The sequence below is a fragment of the Alexandromys fortis genome, unplaced genomic scaffold (genome assembly GCF_014885135.2).
Source record: "Alexandromys fortis isolate MF-2015 unplaced genomic scaffold, M_Fortis_MF-2015_v1.1 scaffold_26, whole genome shotgun sequence".
Taxonomy (NCBI): domain Eukaryota; kingdom Metazoa; phylum Chordata; class Mammalia; order Rodentia; family Cricetidae; genus Alexandromys; species Alexandromys fortis.
In genome coordinates this window covers 12384697-12405195 of record NW_026067894.1, presented here as the reverse complement: position 1 = coordinate 12405195, position 20499 = coordinate 12384697, and the positions used below count along the sequence as shown (strand labels likewise).

The 20499-nt window shown below is 52.4% G+C and overlaps 2 protein-coding genes across 5 annotated transcripts; one reads left to right on the top strand and one right to left on the bottom strand.

Moving 5' to 3' along the window:
- The first annotated feature begins 6754 nt into the window (after window positions 1-6754).
- On the top strand, window positions 6755-13274 carry Tmem54 (transmembrane protein 54). Of its 3 annotated transcripts, XM_050154820.1 has the most exons (6): window positions 6755-6931; window positions 9443-9636; window positions 12022-12081; window positions 12168-12356; window positions 12451-12585; window positions 12967-13274. In XM_050154820.1, exons 1-6 carry the CDS (start codon window positions 6916-6918, stop codon window positions 13039-13041), a joined length of 669 nt encoding a protein of 222 aa, XP_050010777.1. In that variant the 5' UTR covers window positions 6755-6915; the 3' UTR covers window positions 13042-13274. The 3 variants fall into 3 exon arrangements, with proteins under 3 accessions (XP_050010777.1, XP_050010793.1, XP_050010785.1); XM_050154836.1 differs by lacking the exon at window positions 12451-12585; XM_050154828.1 differs by lacking the exon at window positions 6755-6931 and having other exon boundaries at window positions 9427-9636.
- Window positions 13275-13860: 586 nt separating this feature from the next.
- Window positions 13861-20251, bottom strand: Hpca (hippocalcin). 2 transcript variants are annotated; one of them, XM_050155767.1, is made up of 3 exons: window positions 19874-20251; window positions 14306-14411; window positions 13861-14191 (listed from the first exon to the last, which is right to left on the bottom strand). In XM_050155767.1, the coding sequence occupies exons 1-3, from the start codon at window positions 20249-20251 to the stop codon at window positions 14094-14096; spliced, it is 582 nt and encodes a 193-aa protein (XP_050011724.1). In that variant the 3' UTR covers window positions 13861-14093. The 2 variants fall into 2 exon arrangements, with proteins under 2 accessions (XP_050011724.1, XP_050011730.1); XM_050155773.1 differs by having other exon boundaries at window positions 14306-14413; window positions 20092-20251.
- Between the last annotated feature and the right edge of the window lie 248 nt (window positions 20252-20499).

Sequence of the window (20499 nt, the reverse complement as noted above, 5' to 3'; positions counted from 1 at the left end):
GAGAACAATGTTGGGGAGATAAAGTGATCAGATGACCTTGAGGTGACTTTGGGACACCTGTGTGGCAGGGTAAGGTCAGTGGACACGCGTTTGCAGCTCAGGGGTCAGGGGGTTGACAGTCATCAAATAAAGAGGAAATAAATGCACCAAAGAAGGGGAACAGTGGAGGAAGCGGGGGACAGTGGAGGAAGTGAAGGACAGTGGAGGAAGTGGGGGACAGTGGAGGAAGCGAGGGGGGACAGTGGAGGAAGTCGGGGGACAGTGGAGGAAGTGGGAGACAGTGGAGGAAGTCGGGGGACAGTGGAGGAGGTGGGGGACAGTGGAGGAAGTCGGGGGACAGTGGAGAAACAAGATGAGCATTCAAGCCCCAGCTGAGGACAGAGAACCCACAGGGGGAGCCTGAGAAGGGTTGAAGCGTGTGCCCAGAAAGAACTGTGGGACGGAAATGCAGGGTCTGTGATCAGCGGTCATGAGCAGGAACCCAAATGGGTTGGCTTGGATTTGGCAGTAGGGGGTTCACTGGGGGCTGGGCAAGGGCTTGGCTCGTGGACGCTAAAGCCACAGTGCCGTGAACTGAGGAGGATGCAGAGTATGGACTGTGGAGTTGGAGGAGCACAAAGGAGTCAGGAATGGAAAGCATTAGGAAAACCGTAAACTGGGCGGTCGTGGCACACGCCTTTATCCCAGGCAGGCAGATCTCTGAGTTTGAGGCCAGCCTGGACTACAGAGCGAGTTCCAGGACAGCCAGGACTGTTACACAGAGAAACCCTGTCTTAAATAATCCCACCAATGAAGAATAAGACCACTACCACAGTTTAAAGTCAAATTTGAAGCAAGTTTTAATTAAATACTGGCCAGGTGGATGGGCTCTAGCCAGGGCCATACCAGGTTCCTAGGAAACGGCCCAGAATCAAGTATAGTGCTTAAGAAGGAAAAAACCAGAATTCAGTGTTTTCCCATCAGGTCCAATCAGGGGCAAGCCTGCATCCTGAAGTACCTCCAGTCTGTGAACCTCCCACCCTCATGTGATCAAACAAACGTTTAGGGAGTGAAAACTCGTGGCTTGTTATCTCCCATAAACAGCAGCCTCCAGCATTCAGGAATGGTCTGCCCTTGGGCAAGGGGCTTGCACTTTCGTCTCCTGAATCTAGTGCATAATAATTAAAACTTAAAATATAACTTTGGTTCTCACAACTGCTTCCTGAATTTCAATATGCTTGCAAATCTCATGTCCCATGTAACAAGTCTGTACCACCAGCCGGCGCCCAAACCATGACAGAGACTTACATTAATTATGAGATTTCGACCTTACTGTAGGCTTGTTTCTAATTAGCTCTCTTTTTTTCCTTTCTTTTTTTAAATCTTACTTATTTTATTTCATGTGCATTGGTGTTTTGCCTGTGTGTGTGTCTGTGTGAGGGTGTCAAGTCCCCTGAAACTGGAGTTACAGACAGTTACGAGGTTCCATATGGGTGCTGGGAACTGAAGCCAGGTCCTCTGGCAGAGCGGTGAGCCATCTCTCCAGCCCCCTAATTAGCTTTTATAACTGAAATTAATTCATTTCTATTAAGCTACATGCTGCCACATGGCTCATGACTTTTACCTCTCCTCTTGTATGTCCTGCTTCCTCTGCGCAAGCTAGCATCTCTGCCTTTCTTCTTCCCCAGTTCTCTCTGTCCCCAGAAGTCCCACCTAACCTCTTCCTGCCTAGCTATTGCTCATTCAGCTCTTTATTAAACCAATCACAATGACACATCTTCACACCATATAAAAGAATATTCCTTAACAGTCCCAAGTCTCCCTGCAAACCCCCTGCATGTCCCACCCCGCTGGGACAACTGAGCTGGCTTTCAGATGCCAGGCATACCCACCCACACACAAACAGAGACAGACATTTGCACTTATTTACTTTGGCTTTTTGAGACAGGATTTCTCTGAGCAGTCCTAGCTGTCACAGAACCCACTCTATAGACCAGGCTACCCTTGAACTCACAGAGACTCACCCCCTCTTCCTGCTGAGTGCTGGGATTAAAGGTATGCGCCACCACCGCCCAGCATGTTTATTTGTGTGTGTGTGTGTGTGTTTAAAGGACAATTTGCAGAAATCAGTTCTCATTGCCTTGTGCATCTCACAGGGTCACACTCAACTTCAGCAGCAGAGACTTTACTCAGGTGGGTATGGTGCTGCACGCTTTTAATTCCAGTACTCAGAAGACAGAAGCAGGTGGATCTCTGTGAGTTTCAGGCTAGCCTGGCCTATATAGCAAGTTTCAGGCCAGCCAGGGCTACATAGTGAAATCCTGTCACAAAACAAAACAAAACAAAACAAAACAAAAAAACAAACAAACAAAAAAAGTTAGCCATCTTACCAGCCCCATTAAAATTTTTTTTATTACATCTACTTATTGATTTGTGTATGTTTGTGGGTACACATGTCACTTGGCACACGTGTGGAGGTCAGAGGACAGCCTGTGGGAGCTGATTCTCTCCTTTCACTATGTGGGCCTCAGGGTTGATCATCAGGGTTGGCTCGGGTGCCTTTGCCCACTGGGCCATCTCAACAGTGCTTCTCTTTGGCTTTATGTCCATGTGTAAACATAGAGAGACTAGGATGTGGTGCGGTAGTGTGTGGTGTGCTGCTTACACAGAGGAAGTGTGGATTTGTGCTTGGTGACGGGGAATAATGATTGTCGACTTGGCACAAGCTAGAGTCACCAGAGACGAGCCTCTGAGTGTGCGGGCGTGTGAGTCTCTAGATGGGGTTAAGCCCAAATGTGGGTGATGCCATTTCAAGGGCTGGGGTCCTGGGGTGAATCAAAAGGAGCAAGCAAGCAGAATTCTTTCTTTCTGCCTCTTGGCTGGATGCAACGTGACCAGCTCCTGTTGCTATAGCTTAGGTACCGTGCTGGGCTGGGCCTGCTGTGAGCCAGCATAAGCTCTTCCTCCTTTAAGTTGTGAAGTATTTTGTCCCTGAAATGAGACAAGTCACTGATGCAACTGTTACAGTGAGACCATGTGAACTGCACATGGACCCACCTCCCCAGTGGGACAGCCGCCAGAAGGCCACAATCTGGAAACCCTTGGCGCATATCCACAGGGCCGCACCTGGTACGATGTTCCAGGAAGAGAGAGAGCCTCAGTCCTTCACTGTGGGACGTTTTGATTACACTCCGACCCTCCCGAGACCGCCCAATAAAATTATACCTTCAAACGGGACAGAGCCAGCTACTAACTGACGGAATTGGCCATAGAGAAGCCAGCAATTTGGCTAGAAAAGACACACCGGAAGAGAAGAGCATGGAAGAGAGTTTGGCTGCTGCTTCTTGGTTCTGGGATGAGGGGAAGAGACGTGTCTTTTGTGCTGTCTCTGGCCAAAAAAAAAAAAACAAGATCAACCAGTTGCTCTTCAACCTCTCAGCTAGCAGGTTTTCACCCCAGCCTTTGACTTCTGAGTCTTATTGATAAATGGAATGACAGAGATTTAATTTAAACCTATGTGTCTTGGCGGCTGCAGAGCCGGGAACTGAGGGACTGGAAGCCCCACCAGGCTGAGGCCTGAGTGGGCATTGGGGTACTGACTGAGGGGCCGTGGGGTGGCAGACGATAATTAAAATATCGGCAGATTCATGTGCAGCCAGCAAGCTGACAGAAAAACATTCGTCCTTGTGTTTACCTGGCCTGGTTCCACTCTTCGCACCTCTCAAGTCATTAATGCCTCAGAAATGACCAAGCCCAGAGGAAGACACATCACCGTCTCCTTTGACCGGGACTCTGAGGCCCCAGGAATGACAGGCAGCTCATAGAAGACCACAGTTAAGTTGGTGAGAGGCAAGACAGTAAAGCTCTGGCCTGCAGGCTCCTTGTCTTTAGTGTTTTTCCTGACTGTAAGGCGCAGTGTGTGGAGAGATAGGCGGAGGCAAGGGTCACATGTTGCTGGGACAACGAACTTTAGTCGCCAGGAAAGGAACTGGTGATAACCTCGGGCCACTAAACTTGGACGAGAGCTGGAAATTTACAGTGAAGTGAAGCACGTGGAGCCACGGGTTTCCCCCTCAGAGGCCCTAGGACTCGGCACAGCCTTGCAGGCTATGGCTCCATTGATCCTCCAGTACACACTCGGAAGCGAGGAACTGCCTAGCCGGCAGGCCTGGAGTCAGCTCTGACTGCTGTATGCAGGGAGATCGTGGGAAAGCCCTTACTCTTCTGGCCCTGTCTTTTCCTATCTATAAAACTGGGTGATTATCTTTAAGTCTGTTGTGCTAGGGACACAAAGAAACCATGCATGCATCTGATAACAAAGGCTTTTAAATTTATCTATTTATTTATTTTCATGTGTATATAGATGTACACGCGAGAGTTCCTGTACCCCCGTGCATACCGGTCCTCCAAGGCCAGAAAAGGGCATCGGATCCCCTAGAGCTGGGGTTACAGATGGTTGTGAGCTGCCTTGTAGGTGCTGGGAGATTAAAACCAGGTCTTTTACAAGAGCAGCGAGGGATCTTAACCACTGAGCCATCTCTCCAGTCCTAGCAAAAGTTCCAACCATCCTCAGTCCCCTGTACTGATGGAGAAGCACCACGTATTCCCACACCTGAGGTTTGACATCAGTATCAAAGTGACCATCGGCACTCCTCAGGGCAGCCCCGGGAGGTGGGCTCTGCTGTCTGAGAACTGTTAGTGGAGCTGAAGTAGAGGGAAGTGTGAAGGAACCCCCCTTTTATTCCAGCAAAAACAAGACATGAAAAAAATGTTTCTTGCAAGATTCCAACAACATATCCGTGTATAAGGCAAAGAGCAGAAGGCCTCCCTGCCCTGCTCCAGGCCTGCACTGCGGTTATGGCTCTGGGGTCCTGCTTCTATTAGCAGCGGCTCCCACATCCACAGACATCATCACAATCGCGTCTCCTGCAGGATAAAGACCTAAACATAGAGTTGCCGAGCCGCAATTATGAGCATGTAACCATTTGCAATGGGGCTAAGTGCTGCCCAAGTGACCGCTAAAAGGTCCCCATGTACAAGGCGTTTAATGTCCACGAGGGAGGGTGCCAGCTGACGGCTTAATGACCTGTCTCCGTCCTCCCTTTCCTCCAGCAAGTCTGTCTCCTATCCTTCAGCCACTGCAGTGCCCGCTGCAGACATCAGCTGATAAGAAAGCCATCCGCTGAGAGTGGCCAGAGCAGCCTGGCTGCCCTGTGCTTGTCCCGCGGTGCCTCAGGTTTCCAAGCAGAAGTGTCCCCCACCCCTCCGCTGCTAATGCATTTTTCCAAACTCCAGAAGCTGGATGCCCTGGTCCAGTGACACAAGGCACACAGTAGGTGTCACTACAGACACAGTCACCAGACATCTGGGTTCCAGGCTCTGAGACCCTGTAGACGGCAGGCCAGCCTCTACCATGGAGACCACTGACAGATGCGGTACAGAATGTGGACAAGGGTGTGGAACCACCAGTTTACCTCACAGAGGTCTGCTGCGAAGACCTCAGCAGTCCAGGGAGGTAGCCATCCCATAGCCAAGGCAGAATGCTTGGCAGAGACCCGCTTCTGCTTGCTCACCATTCTGACTAAGTGGTCCGAGGTGAATTCCCAGCTATCTGAACCCACAGAGGAGCACAAGACTTGTGTGTGCAGCAGGGACGTTGTGTGTACAGCAGGGATGATGTGTGTGCCGCAGGGATGCTGGGATGCAGCAAGGGCCAGCTATATCTATCCTGGTACTTGATGGAACCCAAAGCTCAATGACAGCTAAAATCAGCAAAGTGCCTACTATGTGTCCCATTGTTTCTACACTTAATCAGCAATTGACATTCATTTTTTTAAGATTTATTTGTATTAGTTTATGAGTGTTTCGCCTGCATGTGCATCTGTGCACCTCACGCGTGTCTGCTGCCTGAGGAGGTGGTAAACTTTCATGTGGGTGCTCGGAATCAAACCTGGGCCCTTTGCAACAAGTGCTCCTAACTACTGAGCCATCTCTCCAGCTGCCACAGTAGGTTTCTCTGAGTTCAAGGCCAGCCTGGTCTACAGGGTGAGTTCCAGAACAGTCAGGGCTACATAATGAGACCATGTCTTAAGTGTGTGTGGGGGGGTGTGCACGCATGCTACAGTTTGTTAGTGCCTTATGGTGCTCCAGTGGAGGTCAGAGGACAACTTTTAGGGATTGGGTCTCTCTTCCCAACACATGGCTCCTAGGAATGGAACTCAGGTCTTTAGGCGAGTGGCAAGGGACCTTACTGGCTGTATCATCTCATTGGTCAGCAAATTATTATTATTGGTTTTCCAAGGAGAAAACGAAGGACACCCCCCCAACACACACACACACACACACACACACACACACACACACACACAAAACCACCAAGACAGAAAAAAGTCCCTTGCTCAAATGGAAGACCAGATAGATTTAGACCCGGGGCTCTTTTTGTCAGCGATTGATCTGAAGTAGATTAAAAGACCCTGGTCTTCCGGACCGCGCGTTCATCACCCATGGCTGCCCTGCTCACTCTCAGCTTTCATCCTAAAGATTTTTTTTTCCACCCAGGTGACCCCCCGGGTCGTGGTGATCTCTAGGGGCACACTTACATCACCACCCCCAAGCACGGGCAATGGCGACCTCTTGGAGCCTCGATTTCCACCGGTGGAATGGGCGTGCGAAGGAAAACGAGGGCGACTTGGCGCCCGGCACCTGGCTCCGCGGCAGGGGCGGGGCTGTGACTCAGCCGCACAGCCCCGGGGTCGCCCAGCCGGTCAGACCGGCCTCGGCAGCGCACACGGGGCGCCGGACTGGGCGGCCCAAGGGGTGCAGGGAAAGGAGGCCGCCGGGCGCCTGCTCGGGCGGGAAGAGGAGCGGAGGCCACGGGTGAGCAGGATGAGAGCGAGACCCCGCTGACGCCGGCTGGGGTCACTGGCTGGGAGCGACATGTGTCTGCGCATCGGTGAGCGAGGGCTCACGGGAGGCCCATTTCTGGGGGGACCCAACCCGAAGCCAAGTCGCCTGCTGCATCACGTCCTGACCTGCAGCAGGTCACTTTACTCTCAGCCTCAGTTTCCCCCAGAAGTAAGATGGCGGTGGGTGACAAGCGGCTAGGTTTTATTTTTCTTTTTTCGGTGTGGGCTAGGCAAGTGCTCTACCTTGGACACCAGCCCCAAAGTTTCGAGACAGCGAAGTCACCCAGGGACTAGCCTGGAAGTCAGTACTTGGCTCACTCTCACTTTGAACCTCTGGATCCTCCTGCCTCAACCTAAGTAGTTGAGACTCCAGATATGTGCCACTGAGGCCCAGCTCTTGAGTAGGTCCCGTTTTGATGTGGCCGGTGGCATCTCCACCTCTTGGCTCTATATCCCTTTCTAAGAGGCAAAATTAGGCTCCAGGACCCGCATCCAGGAGGATGCTGGAGGTGCAGAGATAGGGATCCGGGGTCCACGGCTTTGGGTCCTTAGCCTTACCGAGGTCCCGTTTCCGTATTCTCCTCTCACCCAGCCAGGTTGGAGGGAAAGACCAGTCAACCCGGGTCACCAACGGCGAAAACCCTCCTCCACTCCCCCACTCCGTGGGCAAACCCTCTGTTTGGGGTCTGAGTTCGCACTCTTCAGCATACACAGTCTGTTTCTTCTCTGTAAAACAGGGACAGATGTACCCGCTCTTGACCAGGATGAAGTTGGCTACTGATAATGAAGGCTTAGCAAACTCTGCCAACCATATTGCCCAATGCTCCCAGCATGGGAACTGAGAAATAAAGTCTACAACTGCCCTAGGGTTTTCTGACCAGCGCCGGGGCACAACCCTGGCCTTCTGTTTGACCAGAGCCTTGGTCCAGAGATGTTGCTGTTTTTGAGCCCAGCCAAAGCCCAGGAGTATCTGGGTTGCTCCTAACTGATGGGTGGGTGGATGGGATGGGAGGATGGGGTGGGACCCACCAGGTCCCTGGAACAGGGCTGCAATTCCTCTTCCTGTTTGGCCAGCTGTTGGGTGTTCATCTTCACAAGGCCGTTCCAGTTCCTCATGCTTTTCCCACCCATGGTCTGTCCTCTGTCCTGTGCTACTACTGCCCGTCCCGGAGCCTGCAAGCTCAGGGGAGAGCTCAGGGACCAGACAGGCCAACCCCCGCCCAGAGAGGAGGAGGGCCTGGTACCAGGTCCACAGTGAATCTGTGACTGTCTGTCACAGATGTGAGTCAAGCTCCTCATCCCCCCCCCCCCCGCTCCCGTGTGTGTGAGTGTGTGTGTGTGTGTGTGTGTGCGCGCGCGCGCATGCTACTGAGTTTAATTCAGGCTGCTAACAGGAGTATGAGGGGGCTTTTTACTGAAGCATGGCCAATGGCTACACCACTGAAGGTATAGATAGATAGATAGATAGATAGATAGATAGATAGATAGATAGATAGTAACTCTAACCTATGCTAGCCCTGAACTGGCAGCAATCCTCCTGCCTCGGTCTCCTGACTACGGGGATTATGAGCTGCCACTCCTGGCCCCCTGCAATCAATTGCCCTGAGAACATCCAGCTTAAAGATTCTTCCCACCCTACCTCCCATTTCTTGCTTTCATTCAGCAGCCGAGCTCACATATAGACAGGGAACTGGGTCAGACCTCTCTTCCATGTGTGGGGAAACTAAGGTTTAGCAGGGATCTCAAAGTCAGAGCCATTGGGAGCAGCTAAAGGAGGAAGGACCTTGCTTAGTTGGGAGGGTCGCCCACACTCCAGGTTCATGGAGCTGGCTAACCTGAGAGGACCTGAGGGTCCAGGTGGCCACGTCCCTGAGGCAGGGTTAACAGCCAGCAATGGTGGATGTTACTGTAGAGAGCCACTCAGAGCGGGAGGAGGGGGCTTCCTGCTCTTTGGATGTGACAGGACTTGGCCACTCGGAACTTGTATTTGTTGCCAGTCTCCCTTCTGGTCTCAGCCTCACTTTAGCAGCCCCTGCACTAAGAGTCCCCAGGGACTCTCCCATCCGCCCATGGACCCTGTCCATACCGAGAGACAAGGACTCTTTTCCTGTCTAGGAGAGAAGTGGAGACTGACTGCTCTCCCCAGTTTCATCTAGCAGCTGTGTGTTGAGCACCGTGTGTGCCAGACCCCATCTCCTGTTCAGGGCCTGACTCCTGCCTGGTACACTATGGGCCCCTGGAGGCCTGGACAGTACCTGTGGAGCTTATAGGTGCGCTAATGCCTGGCACGAAGCAGGCAGGCACTTAGGAAAGACACTCTATGTATGGGACAGAATGAATGAATGAATGAATGAATGAGGAAATGAATGAATGACTCAGTGGGAGGATCAAGCTGGATCCCTGCAAGTCATAATTCAGCAGCTAACAAGGACAGCTTTGTGTGACACCTGTGTGTTTTTCCAACCTTAGAGCCCAGGGACGTCCAAGAGACAAAGAAGGGAAGCTGAGATGACCCAAAGCCTGGGTCTTCTCTGTGAGCCTGATGTGTGTCCCCACAGGTGGCCTGAATGTGGGTGAGTTCCGGAAGGTGCTGATGAAGACAGGTCTGGTGCTGGTCGTGCTGGGTCATGTGAGCTTCATCGCAGCGGCGGTGCTCCATGGCACCATGCTGCGCTTCGTGGCTGCCGCCAGTGACGCCGTGGTTCTACAGTACTGCGTGGTGGACATCCTCTCTGTCACCTCTGCCATCCTGGTACGGCCTGACTGGGAGGTCAGCAGGAGGGAGGGACCGGGTCTCAGCCAGAGTCCCCAGCACTAACCCTAGTAGCCACCTACCAACGGTGCAGGCCCTCAAACACTCTCTGCCTCAATTTTGTCGTCTGTAAAGTGGGGGTGGTGGGAGTGTACCCAGACTGCAGAGGTCCCTAGTGGGTGTCTGAGGTCATCCACAGAAGGTGTTGAGCTGAGGGACTGGGCACACGGCTAGTGTGAACTGCTGTGACAACTTCACGGTGTGGCAGCAGGGAGGGAAGGAAGATCAGCTTAGCTGGGGACCGTCCAGAAGGGTTTCAGGGAAGTGGAAACCTCTGAAGGAAGATCAGCTTAGCTGGGGACCGTCCAGAAGGGTTTCAGGGAAGTGGAAACCTCTGAGCTGGGTATTAGTGGATGAGTAGGTGTTCCCAATGGACTGTAATTATCAACCCAGGTATGTGGCATGCTGGGGCTAGCAGGCAGAGAAGCGTGCCAGGGTGGCATTCCGTGTTCAGCCTGTGGCAGGTGCTGGGAACGGCTGAGATCTGCTCTAGAGACACGGAGCCAATCAGACGGGCGTGAGTTTAGCGCTAGAATGGATTCACGTGAAGTACTTGATATCCAGCAGCCGTGTGAGACCCGGGCACCTGCCCGTTTGATGAACGACCAAAGGAAGGAGCCTAGTAGATTTAGGTTTATAAAGCTCTCCTCTGGGTGACAGCTAAGGCAACTGCAGACTTGGGGGATAACCTGCTCAACTTCCAGAGATTGCTGACTCCTGGCTAAGGGATTTCTCTCTGTGTGCGCTGGTCACTGCCTACAAAATGAAGCTCAGACAGCCTGCTGGCCTCTGGGTGTGGTGAACCAGGCTCTGACCTGTAGACACCCCAACAGCAGTGTTGGACTATGTCCCAGTTGATACCTGTCTTGCTCAGCAACCATCTGAAGACGACACGGACGGTGGCCAGCTCAGGGCCAGGGGGCTCGGAGCTGGATCACTTCCCTTTGCTTTCCTTCCCCAGTGACTCCTCACCACTCTCAGCTGCTCAAGCCTGGGGGGAGGCTCACCCCACTTCCTGCTGATGGGATGCCTTCCTGTGAGGTCATCCTGCAGAGAGGGACTGAGCCCAGAGGAGTCACTTTGTTGTGACTGCTGTACACATCCACTACAGAGGGTGAACCTAAGAAGCTGGATAGGCTAAATGACGCTAGTGATCTGGGGGGCAGCCTCTGGGCTAAACAGGACATGGGAGGCCCTGTCTCTGGGGGTCGAGGGGCATGAGAATGTAGGAAGTGTGTTCTTGGAGGGGATGCTCCGTGGGTAGCAGCCAACAGCTGTGATTGGTTGCCCCTATCCAGTGGGATGAGAGAAGATAGTGGCCCAGGGCAGATAGAGAGGGACAGAAATTAGGTCATTAAGTTGGGCGGTGGTGGTGCACGCCTTTAATCCCAGCACTCGGGAGGCAGAGGCAGGCGGATCTCTGTGAGTTGGAGACCAGCCTGGTCTACAAGAGCTAGTTCCAGGACAGGCTCCAAAGCCACAGAGAAACCCTGTCTCGAAAAAACCAAAAAGAAAAAGAAAGAAAGAAAGAAAGAAAGAAAGAAAGAAAGAAAGAAAGAAAGAAAGAAATTAGGTCATTAAGAGCCTGGGGTAGCCTTGGATCCTCCGAGGGGTTTCTCTGTCTTTTGGGGTACCAGGGATTGAACCCAGAAGTCACACATGCTGGGCAAGCATTCTGTTCCCGGGCTCCATCCTCGGCCCCCTCTTGGAGATTCTGAATTCTGTTCACAACATATACTGTCTGTCTAGGATGGACTTCATAGTAAGATGGTGACCCTGGGGCTGGCCACCTCCCATGCTTCCTCATAAGGGGCTGACCACTCAGTCCACACTAGATAGCCCTGGCCAAATTGGAACTTTTTATGTGAATCAGGCTAGCTTTAAACGTGCCACAGTGTCCATCTGCCTCAGCGCTGGGAATACAGGCGTATGTCACTATGCCTCATTCCTGTTTTCATCTCGTTTTGACTTTAGTTCCTCGACAGTGGGATGTGTTTCTTCTAAAGTCTTTCCCATCCCAAGGAGAAATGTCCTGTGTATCCCATGGCCTACCCCCTGGCATGTGCCTGCAAACAGAATACATAGGACCCTGTTGGAGAGTCATGGCTTTAGGCAGTGGGGAGCCCTGGAAGGTTTGTAGGCAGTGAGGGATAAGCAGAAGGCATAGCACCTTTGAAGCGAGGCTGAAGCGAGCCCAGGGTGGGAGTGGGGAAGGCAGGAATAGGAAGATGGTGGTGGGATCTTTATCCAAGCGGGCATCTGACCCCACAAGCTCTCCTCCAGCCCCGGCGTCGGCGTCGCAGCTGATCTGTACTTCCCCTGCAGGTCATCATTGCCGGGATCGCAGCTGTCGTCCTGTCTCGCTACCTCCCCAGCACCCCCTTGGTATGTGGCACCTCCTCGGATGGGACCGTGGGTTGGGTCAGCAGCCCCCTTGTGGCCAAGCACTGACCAGTACTCTCCATACCTAGCGCTGGACTGTGTTTAGCTTGAGTGTGGCCTGTGCTGTCCTTTCTCTGACCTGCGTCCTTGGGCTCCTGGCCTCCATCGCAGTGACTTTTGCCACCCAGGGCCGAGCGCTACTGGCAGCCTGTACTTTTGAGAGCCCTGAACTCCCAACGCTGGCGCCTGACTGTCCTTTTGACCCTACTCGAATTTACGTGAGTGCCTCAGCCTTGGGAGGGGCTGGGAAGGGCTCTTGGGATCCCTGCACCCTTGTCCCTAAGAAGATGCTTGTGCCCCTGTCCCCTGCAGAGTTCTAGTCTGTGCCTCTGGGCCATCTCTCTCATGCTCTGTGTGGCAGAGAGCGTGTCTGCCCTGCGCTGCGCCCAGCTAGTGCATCGGCTGCTGGAACTGAGACCCTGGTGGGGGAAAAACTGCCACCACACGGTGAGTCCCCTCCATAGTCTTGGGAAGTCCCTGCTGGAATCCCTGGCTGATGGTCAGCCCCACCCACCTCTGAAGAGGGCCTCAGATAACTGGGGCAAGAGTTTGCTCACAGCCACCAAAGGGCTCCAAAGTCCAGGGAAGCCAGATCTGCCAGCTAAGTCAGATAGCTATATCTGACCCTCCCAATCTTGAGGGGAAGCACGAGTTTGGGTGTTCAAACAGGAGACACTCGGGAGTCTGGCCTGTCTTGAGTGTGTGATAGTGATGTCCTCTCCCATGCCCCAGAAGCCTCTAGTCCTCCCTGCCTCCAGTTTGGGGATGTCCTGGAGATAGAGACCCCAGTCCAGACCCAGCAAAACAAACAGGTTTTTGTGTCTGCAGATGCAAACGAGCCCAGAGCCCCTGGATGGCCATGACCTCCTGAGCTGCGCTAGCTCTGTGCAGCTGACCATCTGACACCTCAGTGGGGCCATGACGACCAAGTCTGGACATATGACCAAGCCTGCACTGACCAGTGCCCAGGGAGCCATGGAAGAAGCCTAGATGAATCCAGGATTCCCAGAGCAGGCCCAAGAGGGCTCAATGGACCCCTGGGGACCTGGGAGAGGGCTTTGAGTGCCCTCCCTGGCCGCCCGGCACTCTGCACTGAAACAAGACTTTATTTGGAAGTTATTAAAAAGAACAGAGATGCTTCATGTGCTGCATGCAGAGGGAGATGGGGGCTTTGCCAGGGGCCTGCACGTCTTTCCTACACAGAATGCTGTGGAGGGACTCTGCCTGCGTGCGTGCGTGCATGAGTGCATGCGTGTGTGTGTGTGTGTGTGCGCGCGCATGCGCGCGTGTGTGTGCATGTGTGTGTGCGTGTGTGTGAGGGGGCGCATGTGGGAGTGAAAGAGGGTGAGATACAGAATACAGAGTGCTTGAATCTGTGATCATCCGAATGCTAAGAGGCAGGCTGGGCTTGGGGACCCCCCAGTTGGAACCCTGGGAGATCGTTTTTTTTTACCATGGTCTCTAGCCAGCAAGAGCTGGGACAGGAAGTGTTCTGCAGGGAATTACATCAGGGAGTTTCCTCAAAGCCCCACAGCCCAAGAATCTGCTATGTCTCCCCCACCAAACCAAAAGACTTCATCTGGGCACCTCTCCACCTCCCTCCAGGCTGAGGGTCACCCCAAGGGAACGTCCCCCAACCCCCGCGTTGTAGAAGGGCCTCAGATCTGTGGGTTGGTGGAAGGTAATCCAACCGTCTGAATAAAGAATATGGAACAGGGGAAAAAAAAAAAAAAAGTCATCTCGGTCCCACTAAGGGAGATTCTGCCTCATGGGCCGTGGGTCCTAACGGCTGTCTTGCTTAGCCCCTTCCTTGCAGGGTTCGCTTCTCCAGAGGCCTCCCACAGTGCAGACCCCAGAAGGGGTCCCCAGTCTGGCCCCCAGCCTGGACAGACACGAGGGAGAGGAAGCAGAGGGCCGGTGAAGGCAGGGAGGCGGCGAGCTGGTTCCTCCCCAGCTCAGAACTGGGAGGCGCTGCTGGGGTCGCACTGCAGCAGGCGCACGATCGACGGGTCGCTCTTGGCCCCACGGATGAATTCCTCCAGAGACAGCTTGCCTGAGGGGCCAAGGGAGAGCTGTCAGTGAGGAGAAGGCGGCCACAAAGCCAGGCAGGTGGTGGCAGGCAGTGCGGGAGAGGGAAGAAGGGAGGCCGCCCACCCCCGACACTCACCGTCATTGTTTGTGTCCATTTGGCGGAAGATTTTCTCAGTCCTCTTTTCCGGGGTCGATTCGTCCTCCGGCATCTTCATCACGGACGAAACCATCTTGTAAATGGCCTGTGGGGTTGGGTTCGGGAGTGAGACGAGACCACACTTAAGGCCCCATCCGATCTCGTTCTCTATAGACATCGCAAGGTCGTGCTCCTCTGGCCATGGAGGATGGAAGGAAAATCAGGAAAAGGCTTTTCTAGAAGCGGGTGGTAACTTAAGAGTGCCCTGGACCAGGTAGGTCCCTTGGAGGGCCAGGTGGGAATTGCTGACAGAGATAACAGACAAAGGCACTGCAAACTGCAAGCCCCAGGTGGATACCAAGAATCTGGCGTGCAGAGTCAAGAGAGATGTTGGAGGACATCGAAGTCCTGATAGCAAAGGGCATAGAACAGCAGTGTGCTTGCTGCGGGTAAGGGCTGAGTTAGCATTCTCACTCGGTGACCAACAGGGGGCGCTGAGGGAGATGACACTAGACTGCGCTGCGGTCTGTGGCCGGCAGGGGGCGCAGAACGCCAAGGCAAGCTGGGACCCAGAAGGGGCGGGAACATTATGCAAACGAATGCAAATGAGCACCTGCCACGGGGTCAGGGACAGCCTGAGCTCTGCTGGGCTGAGGGCGGCAGCTGCCACGTGTAGGTGCTCCAGAGGCACCAAAAAGGAGTTTTTTCAGCTAAATGTACAGATCATGTAGTGCTCGACCTGTGTCATGGGCTGTTTCTGCTCCCTGGAGCTCAGAGACCGCACTAGCCACGTCAAATCTTCAATTCCTCCAAGAAAGCTTCCCTTCTTCCCTACGCCGCCGTAACCCTCCCCAACCCCTTCGTGTCCAGCCTTGTCTCTGAACTACTCTTTTCTAGACTCTGCTTCAAGTCTGTCCCACACACTGCCTCTCAATGCTCTTTCCAAATACTAATCTCCACTACCATGTCCCCAAACCAGCAGGCCGCCCCCTCGCTTCCAGCACACACAGACCTCCCTCTAGGCCCACGGTGCACTGGTTTCTTAAGGATGCTGCCTCCCACTCTTCCCTGGGGTTCAGTTTACAATGCTTTCCAAGCAAGATCGTCTGAGATCCCGCAGGGGTCAGGGCCCGTCGGCTGCACAGACCCCCTGGGCTTTTCCTTTGAGGACGTGTCTCAGGAAGTAACTAATTCCTTAGCAGACTGTGCCACCGTCCAGATAAGAACAGCGACTCTAGCTACTTCTAAGATTCCCAAATTCCGGTACAGTGCCTTGGCACATGGCAGGGAACTCCCTGTTTAAAGGCCATTGTCACCTCCCACCATGCTCTGTACCAAGTCCAAACCATTTGTTTTTGGCATTCAAGATACTTCACAAGCTGTCCAATGCTGGCCTCGCCACCACCAAGCCCCGCTGGAGGGGTAATTCTGCCACAATGGGGGCCTTTCAGATTCCCCAGCATTTACAGGCGCCGCCTGAAATGAGCTACCCTTTATCATGGGAGCATTATGAGCCAGGTCCTATGTGCAGGAATTTTGTTTTGGTTTTCTTTCTTGTTCTGATTTTAGTTGTTTGGTTGGTTTGGTTTGATTTTTGAGGCAGGATTTCTCTGCATAGCCAGAACTCACTCTGTAGACCAGGCTGGCCTCGAACTTAGGGACCCACACCTCTGCATCCTGAGTGCTGGGACCAAATGTGCATGCCTCAGTACATGGCTTACATGATTTCCAAACTGTACATCAGCTCAGAAAATCTGGTATCAAATCTCCCTTTTCCTGGATAAGAAACCAAGGTTTGGGAAGGGAACTAATGGAAGGCACCAACCAGATCAGGGCTTATTCCCTCTTAGCTGCTGGACGGATGCTTGGGCAGTTTGGAGTGCCAGACCACAGGAGCTCTGGAGTGACATCCTGGTGCATTCTGCACCTTTGTGTACCCTTGGATAAGAATTTAGCCTCCGTGAGCCTCAGTTTCCATCTGTAAAATGGAGCACTGTGTCCATCGCATCGGGATTGTTTAACACAGTGGGTTCCCAACCTTCCTAATGCTGTGACCCTTTAACACAGTTCCGCATGTCGTGGTGACCCCCAACCCTAAGAGCATTTTTGTTGCTACTTCATAACTGTAATTTTACTGCTGTTATGAATTGAAATGTAAATCGCTGTGTTTCCTGATGGTCTTGGGTGACGCCTATGAAAGGCTCACTCAACCTGCCCCCGAGGGGTCCCGACCCACAGGTTGAGAACCACTGCTCTAGAGGAGTAAATGGAATAAAAGAACAAAGCAGTGCTTGGCTGGAGCGAGCGATCACTGAGCAGCAGCATATATGGTCGTTATTCATCCACTGTGTCTTCTGCTGTTTCCGTCCCCTGGTCTTCCAGATGTTATATCCATCCCTCTCACTGACCTCATCAGTGTGGTCTATGCCTTCATCTTTCCTATCAGAGTGAGCCCCAAGAAGCACACTGCCTCTGTCCTCCCTCTGTGCCACTAGCCTGTGTAGGGCTGGGATGGGAGGTGGACTGAGCAGCGACTTAGAGAGTGGCCCTTCTCCTTGTGACAATCCTTCTAATTAATTAATTAGATTAGATTAATTAGATTAAGTCTGGATTGCTCTCTCCGTGTTTCACTGGAGCCTACTTGTCATTAATCAGGCCCTGGGGTGCACAGTACTCTGTCTGCACCAGCTGTCTGGAGCCTCTGAACTAGCATAGTGGACGTCGGGGTCTAGAGGGCAAAAGCTGGAAGGAGAAGAAGAAGAAGAAGAAGAAGAAGAAGAAGAAGAAGAAGAAGAAGGAGAAGGAGAAGGAGAAGGAGAAGGAGAAGGAGAAGGAGAAGGAGAAGGAGGAGAAGAGGAGGAGGAGGAGGAGGAGGAGGAAGAGGAAGAGGAAGGTGAAGAAGAAGAAGAAGAAGAAGAAGAAGAAGAAGAAGAAGAAGAAGAAGAAGAAGAAGAAGGTGAAGAAGAAGGTGAAGAAGAAGGTGAAGAAGAAGGTGCAAGGGTCCTTGAGCAATGGTCTAATTCATCCAAACCGAGATTTACCAGTGTACAAGTGGGAAAACGAGCTTCTCTCTGAATTCGTGGGCATCCAGCAGATCCCTAAGTAATCCTCCACCACGACCTTGACCCTTCCAGCAGGGACCTCCAGAGTTCCCCATCATCCTGCCTCCAAATAGGAGTTTGTGGTTTGCAGGTTTCCAGGTTGCTGGGACAAATGCTGAGGCAACAAGCTACCGACATAGGGAACACGTCGCTTCCCAAGGCAGCCAGTGCCGCTCAAGCTAGCGGGGAGCCATGGGCTGGATGATCTGGAGCAGATATCAGAAAGGGGCCTCGTGCAAAGCTGCGTGGCAGCACCTCTCAAGACACGGCTTGGGGATGCTGCCAGGGACATCTTAGCCAGTGCAGAAGATGTGTGGAGAGAGAATGACTGACAGCCACTAACATTTGCTGAGTACCAAGGATCTACAAAGCCCTAGATGGAGCTACCATTCCCCTTGATCTCTTTTGAAAGCAGGGGCTTGATACCCTCACATACATCATCACACATTGCTGGCAAAAAAAAAAAAAAAAATGCTGTAAAGGTTCAGAGGAACAGTGGGCAAGAGCCACAGGTAGATGACTTTCTGCTATGGCTCCACAGGTAAAAGTGCTGCTGTCAAACCCGACAGCCTGAGGTCGACCCCTGTGATCTACATGGTGGAAGGAGAGGGTTGATTCCCGAAAGTTTTCCTCTGACCTCCTTATGTGTGCTACGGCATGAGCATGCTACACACACACACACACACACACACACACACACACACACACAAATAAATAAATAAATAACTAAATAAATAAATAAATAAATTTTAAAAATGTTTAGAGGACAGCCAGGGCTACACAGAGAGAGACCCTATCTAAAAACAAATGTTTAAATTAGGCAAGGAGCAGGGTGGATAAAATAGAACCATAGCACTCTCCACCTTCAAGGCTGAGCAGCAGTGACTGGTTTTTTGAAATAAGTCTAATGTGTTCCATACTTAAATTTGTACCAAGAAAAGGCATGCATGACAAGTCTCTAAATCGCATCCTGCAATCAGCATCACTGTCCCTGCTCCAGTTTTATAGATAAGCAACCTAAGAGCTAAAGTCCATCCAGAATTGAAAGCCATGTCTCCTTACAAAAGGTATCCTGGAGTGACAGGCCAGCCTGGGCTCAGGCCCACTCTGGACATCAAGCAAGTCACTCTGCCTGCCTGAGACTCGTGGGTCTGCTCTAACGATGCACTCAGCTCAGGGTCTAAGTACCCCATGCAGTACTGGGTCTGATGATGCCTCTGTCAATTAGCTAGGAGATGCCTGGGTATCCAGATGGCACGTGAACATTGCAGCCAGGTGGCCTGCTCACAGACTGTGAGGTCTCCTATAAGTGCCTTCTTCCAAAGTATGTTTCCTCCTCAGTAATGAGAATCATAGAACAGTACTTGTGGGCTGAGGATGAGGCTCGGTGGTAGAACACTCCCTACCAGGCACAAGAACTGCATTTGATCTGAGCACTGCAAACAGATGGTTGGATGAATGAATGAATGAATGAATGAATGAATGGGCAATACTGGGAATGGAGACACACACCTGTAACCAACAGTTCAGGGGGCTAAGGTGGGAGGATCATGAGTTCAAATTCAGTCTGAGCTACCAACCAAACCAAACCAAATAGAACTGGTCTAAACCAGAAATAGCAATATGGGAACGACAAAGCAAGATGGGGAGCTATTCCAAATTAAATCAGAATAACCAAGATGGTCATGGTGGCACACCTTTAATCCCAGCAGTTGGGATGCAGAGGCAGGCAGATCTCTGTGAGCCGGAGACCATCCTGGGCTATACAGTGAGTCCCAGACCAGCCAGAGCTACAGAGAGAGACCCTGACTCTAAATAAATATGACTAGCAAAATAGGACAACAAATTCAATGTAGGAACCCAGACCAGGACCAAAAGGGGAAAAAAAAAAAAAAGCTACAGAGAACATTCTGAAGAGAGAGGACAATAGCGTACGATCTCTATATTAGAACAGCATTGTTTCCGTGTCAGATGCCTTGACTTGGATAATCATGCTATGGGTTATGTAAGAGAATGTCTTATTCCTAGGAAAGACATCCTGGACTTGAGGGGTAAAGGGTCAGGGCCGAGAGCAACCTGGAAGCAAGGCCCACAGGCAGAGATAAAGCAATGCCAGGAAACTCTAGCAGGTGAGTGGGGGGGGGGGAATACATGGGAACATCCTCAGCTTTTCTTTCCTTATTGTTGTGAGGTTGGTAGGTGAGGAGAGTTTCATATTGTTCAGGCTGGCCTCAAACTCATTTGGTAAGCGAGGCTGGCTTTGAACTCCTGACCCTCCTGCCTCTAACTCCATAATAGTTTCAAGCTCTCAGCTTTTCTTTAAATGGAAAAGCATTTCCTTCTAAAGAATTTTGTGAACGGGATGTGAACATGAGCCCCAGTCACTGCTGGAGGACTAGGTGGGTTGAGAGGTTAAGAAAGGTGTTCAGAGCCCGCGGCTGAGCAGCCGGTGTGGATGGCGGCCCACCTGCACAATCTCCAGCATTTCCTCCCGGCTGATGTAGCCGTTGCCGTCCAGGTCGTACATGCTGAAGGCCCACATGAGCTTCTGCTCCAGGCGGCCACGCGAGGTCACGCTCAGCGCGATGATGAACTCCCGGAAGTCGATGGTGCCGTCGCTGTTGGTGTCAAAAGTGCGGAAGACGTGCTCGGCGAACTTGGAGGCGTCGCCATAGGGGAAGAAGTTGGCGTAGATCTTCTTGAACTCATCCACGTTGAGGATGCCAGTGGGGCAGTCCTTGAGGAAGCCCTTGTACCACTCCTGCAGCTCCAGCTCCGAGAACTCCGTGTTCTCACGCAGATCCTGCAGCATCTCCGGCCGCAGCTTGCTGTTCTGCTTGCCCATGGCAGACGAGCCAAGTCCCACCTGGGTACCCCCAAAGGAGGTGAAGGGGCAGAGAGTAACGGTTTTGTCTTTTTGGTCACTTGATATCACTCCAGAAGGACCCTCAGAAACAAGACACCCCAAACTCTCATTGACCCAGGAAGAGAGAGGTGGGCCCTAGATGGCACAGCCTGTACCCTGCTCTGTGGCATGCTTCTCTGGAGAGGAGACCCGGAAGAACAGTAAGGGGCTAGCTCACACTCACTGAC